General features: G+C 40.1%; 1 protein-coding gene across 1 annotated transcript; it reads right to left on the reverse strand.

The window, feature by feature from the left end:
• Window positions 1-2820: 2820 nt before the first annotated feature.
• Window positions 2821-5042, reverse strand: LOC135266754 (uncharacterized protein K02A2.6-like). Its single transcript, XM_064358008.1, has 2 exons — window positions 4263-5042; window positions 2821-4089 (listed from the first exon to the last, which is right to left on the reverse strand). The coding sequence occupies exons 1-2, from the start codon at window positions 5040-5042 to the stop codon at window positions 2821-2823; spliced, it is 2049 nt and encodes a 682-aa protein (XP_064214078.1).
• Between the last annotated feature and the right edge of the window lie 289 nt (window positions 5043-5331).

Consider the following 5331-nt stretch of genomic DNA (forward strand, 5'->3'; position numbering starts at 1 on the left):
TAGACCCAATTAATTTAGTTTAATTTCGGTTTTTCAAACATTTTATTTTAAAGCAAATTTTTGTTAAAGATTATTTATATCCAACTCTATAACTCGCCTATGGTTTGTCCTACAGGACATTTGCAAATAACTATTTTGTAGGAAATTTTGTCAGCTTTAATTTTAGTAAAGAGATAAAAATTGATAGGAGTAACTGTTTTCGAGATATAAGCAAGAAACCAAAAAACTGTTACCTTAATTAAGCGTTTGCATATAAGCAAATTTAGTACTATTAGTATTATTATTATTAATGTTATTGTTATTAATATGACGACTAAAAACAACTTTAAAGACTTTGGTGATTTTTATGTCTTCTCCTTTTTTCTCTACTAAAGTGTTAGACCCAATTAATTTAGTTTAATTTCGGTTTTTCAAACATTTTATTTTAAAGCAAATTTTTGTTAAAGATTATTTATATCCAACTCTATAACTCGCTTATGGTTGGTTCTACAAAAGAAACGCGAATAACTATTTTGTAGGAAATTTTATCAGCTTTAATTTTTAAAGAAAGATAAAAATTGATAGGAGTAACTGTTTTCGAGATATAAGCAAGAAACCAAAAAACTCTTACCTTAATTAAGCGCTTGCATATAAGCAAATTTAGTACTATTAGTATTATTATTATTAATGTTATTGTTATTAATATGACGACTAAAAACAACTTTAAAGACTTTGGTGATTTTTATGTCTTCTCCTTTTTTCCCTACTAAAGTGTTAGACCCAATTAATTTAGTTTAATTTCGGTTTTTCAAACATTTTATTTTAAAGCAAATTTTTGTTAAAGATTATTTATATCCAACTCTATAACTCGCCTATGGTTCGTCCTACAGGAAATTTGCAAATAACTATTTTGTAGGAAATTTTATCCGCTTTAATTTTGAAAAAAAGATAAAATTTGAGAGGAGTAACGGTTTTCGAGATATAAGCAAAAAACCAAAGTGAAAACTGTTACATTTACTGAACAAAAATGTAATACAGTTTTCAATGTTTGAGACGAAGTCGAAGATGCAGCATTTAAAAACGACTCTAAAGACTTCAGTGACTTTTATGTCACCTCCTTTTTCCTCTAATAAAGTGTTGGACCCAATAAATTAAGTGTATTTTAAATCACAAGACATTTTCTGTTAAAGCACTTTTTTTTAAATATTAATTATTGTCAATCATATATCTCGCTTATGGTTAGTCCTACATGAAAAATGCAAATAACTTTTTTGTGGGAAATTTTGTCAGCTTTAATTTTAGTAAAGAGATAAAAATTGATAGGAGTTACTGTTTTCGAGATATAAGCAAGAAACCAAAAAACTGTTACCTTAATTAAGCGCATGCATATAAGCAAATTTAGTACTATAAGTATTATTATTATTAATGTTATTGTTATTAATATGACGACTAAAGACGACTCTGAAAACTTTAGTGACTTTTATGTCTCCTCCTTTTTCCTCTACTAAAATGCTAGACCCAATTAATTTAATTTAATTTCAGTTTTTCAAACATTTTATTTTAAAGCAAATTTTTGTTGAATATTATTAATATCCAACTCTATAACTCGCTTATGGTTGATCCTACAAGAAAAATGCAAATCACTATTTTGTTGCAAATTTTATCAGCTTTATTATTAGTAAAAAGATAAAAATTGATAAGAGTAACTGTTTTCGAGATATAAGCAAGAAACCAAAAAACTCTTACCTTAATTAAGCGCTTGCATATAAGCAAATTTAGTACTATTAGTATTATTATTATTAATGTTATTGTTATTAATATGACGACTAAAGACGACTCTGAAAACTTTAGTGACTTTTATGTCTCCTCCTTTTTCCTCTACTAAAATGCTAGACCCAATTAATTTAGTTTAATTTCGGTTTTTCAAACATTTTATTTTAAAGCAAATTTTTGTTAAAGATTATTTATATCCAACTCTATAACTCGCCTATGGTTCGTCCTACAGGAAATTTGCAAATAACTATTTTGTAGGAAATTTTATCCGCTTTAATTTTGAAAGAAAGATAAAATTTGATAGGAGTAACGGTTTTCGAGATATAAGCAAAAAACCAAAGTGAAAACTGTTACAGTTACTGAACAAAAATGTAATACAGTTTTCAATGTTTGAGACGAAGTCGAAGATGCAGCATTTAAAAACGACTCTAAAGATTTCAGTGACTTTTATGTCACCTCCTTTTTCTTCTAATAAAGTGTTGGACCCAATTAATTTAGTTTAATTTCAGTTACTCAAACGTTTTATTTTAAAGCAAATTTTTGTTAAAGAATATTTATATCCAACTCTATAACTCGCTTATGGTTGCTCTTACAAAAGAAATGCGAATAACTATTTTGTAGGAAATTTTATCAGCTTTAATTTTTAAAGAAAGATAAAAATTGATAGGAGTAACGGTTTTCGAGATATAAGCAAAAAACCAAAGTGAAAACTGTTACAGTTACTGAACAAAAATGTAATACAGTTTTCAATGTTTGAGACGAAGTCGAAGATGCAGCATTTAAAAACGACTCTAAAGATTTCAGTGACTTTTATGTCACCTCCTTTTTCTTCTAATAAAGTGTTGGACCTATGGAGGTTTAAGAGGTACTTAAAATACGTTTCTCTTTTACACAAGGTTTATTCACACACGGTATTCGTACAACCATATAAAATAACAAAATGGAGGCTGATTACGCGACACGCGGTTTTTGTTTTCTTGCGGGACTTGAGAACTGACCTCCCCTCCCCAGAGGGCGCCACATCACTCCCCCTCCAGTGGCTACATTACACTAGATGCATGGACGCTGTCAATGCGGAATGTAGTCGCGAAATCTAATCGGAGGTCGGGTCGATCTCTTATCCTCCCTGGAGGCGCGGCTGGCCGGCAGTGGTTGACAGCCTGAGGGGGTGATTCGGTGGCCCAGGTATTCCACTTCCTCCACACCGAACACGCACTTGGCAGGATTTACCACCAAGTTATGCTGCCTCAGCCGTTCGAATACTTCCTTCAGGTGCTGTTTATGTTCCTCCGGGGACTCCGAGGCTATCAAAATATCGTCGATGTATGCGTGGCAAAAGTCCAGGTCACCGAGCACTGCGTTAACATGACGCTGAAAAGTCTGAGCCGCGTTTCGGAGACCGAAGCACATCACTGTAAATTCGAACAGACCGAATGGGGTGCACACTGCGGTTTTGGGAATGTCCTCGTCCGCGACCGCGATTTGTTGGTACGCACGCACCAGGTCTATTGTCGAAAACACTTTTTTTCCTTGCAATTTGTATGCAAAGTCTTGTACGTGGGGGATTGGGTATCTGTCCGGGACAGTGATGCTGTTGAGTTTCCGGTAATCACCACATGCACGCCACTGTCCGGGAACTTTCTTGGGCACCAGGTGAAGCGGGCTTGCCCATGGGCTGTTTGAAGGTCGGCACCACCCTTGCTCGCTCATAAATTCGAACTCTGCTCGCGCGACTTTCATTTTCTCCGGCGATAACCTCCGGGGGGTTTCTGCCACTGGGGGGCCCTGGGTGAAAATGTGGTGTCGCACGGTGCTCTGGCTTTTGGGCTTGGGGGTATGTGGTCTGGTAATTTCTGGGTAAGCGGCCAGAAGTTCGTGGTATGGGGTTGTTCTCGCCACCGTGGTGATTACCTCACTTTGTCCTGCGGCGACGACCCCACGTGTGTGTAGCTGCGTGGTAGCGTCCACTAGCTTCCGGTTCCGGAGATCTGGCAATAAGTTGTGGAAGTTGAGGAAATCTGCCCCTAGGATTGGCTTGGCAATTCCGGCGACTACAAATTCCCATCTAAAAGCCCGGCGGAGCCCCAAACTTAAGGTCAGGCGTCGGGTGCCGTATGTTCGAATAGGGGTGTTGTTGGCGGCGAATAGGACGTTTTCCCCTGGTGTTGCCGAGTTTGTAGCGAAACATTTGGGCAGCACTGACACCTCGGCGCCGGTGTCGATGAGGAAGCGAATGTTTGACGGCGGGTCGGTGATAAAGAGGCGATGTGTCCGGTGTTCGAGACCGTCGCCCATTGCCTCGATTGGGGACGGTGCCATTAGTTTCCCTGCGGGAAACTGCAAGGGTGCCGACATTTCCTGGCTTCAGCACCAAATTTATTGTGGTAGAAACAGACATTGTCGCCATTTTGTTGCTGTTGAAGAGGGTTGCGGCTTCGTGATTGAGAACGGCTACGCTGCCGCCATTTTGTCGCAGAAAGTTTGTCGAGCTTGGCCGATAATTCAGTTACCTGTTTTTGTAGAGACACAAGCGCGTTGGTGGCGCCAGCGTTTAAAGTTGCTGCCGCTTGATGCGCGGATGCGCTGTGAGGGGTGCGCACGGCGCAGATGCCGTTGGCGTCGCTGGCGTCGGCGCCTACCGCCATTACATTCGCCATTGGAATTTCCGTAAGTTTGTCTGCTACGGAGGCCAATTTCTCTCCATCCATCCCGTCCATAGTGGAAAGGACCAACTGGATGTGTGGGGGCAGCCTTTGGAGCCACAGCGTCCTCACCACCTCGCTGCTCACCTGCTCCCTGGCAAGCGCTCTCATCTCGCAAAGGAGGCGTGATGGCTTTTTGTCCCCCAGCTCAATTTCTTTTAACAATTTGCGGAGCTGCTGTTCCTGGGACTCCGTAAACGTCGTTATGAGCTTGGCCTTCAGCCGTTCGTACTTGTCAGCTTGCGGCGGGTTCCGCAGGAAGTCCTCTATCGCCTGCAGGGTGTAAGAGTCCAGCGCTGCGACCACGTTACAGTACTTGGTTAGATCTGCTTTGACCCGGCTGGCGTGAAAATGGGCCTCTACTTGCACAAACCACAGGCTTGGATTTTTGTGCCAAAATGGCGGCAGTTTTGGGGTGCTATTGATTTCCTCCACTTCCGGCCTGGGTGTCCCTGACGCTGGGGAATTACCCTGTGCGGCGTCAGGTGGATTTGCGTTTGCTCCCCGCTCTGTTAAAAGTCTTTGGGCGTCCGCTAACTGCTGTTGTAGCAATTGAATAGTCGCGGCTTGCTCTTCGACGGTCGCCATGTTGCACGGTTTTTTCTTTTTGTTTTGTGTTCTTGAACTATCGTCGGGGTCACCAATTATGGAGGTTTAAGAGGTACTTAAAATACGTTTCTCTTTTACACAAGGTTTATTCACACACGGTATTCGTACAACCATATAAAATAACAAAATGGAGGCTGATTACGCGACACGCGGTTTTTGTTTTCTTGCGGGACTTGAGAACTGACCTCCCCTCCCCAGAGGGCGCCACAGACCCAATAAATTAAGTGTATTTTAAATCACAAGACATTTTCTGTTAAAGCACTTTTTT

The sequence above is a fragment of the Tribolium castaneum genome, chromosome 7 (assembly GCF_031307605.1).
Source record: "Tribolium castaneum strain GA2 chromosome 7, icTriCast1.1, whole genome shotgun sequence".
Lineage (NCBI taxonomy): Eukaryota > Metazoa > Arthropoda > Insecta > Coleoptera > Tenebrionidae > Tribolium > Tribolium castaneum.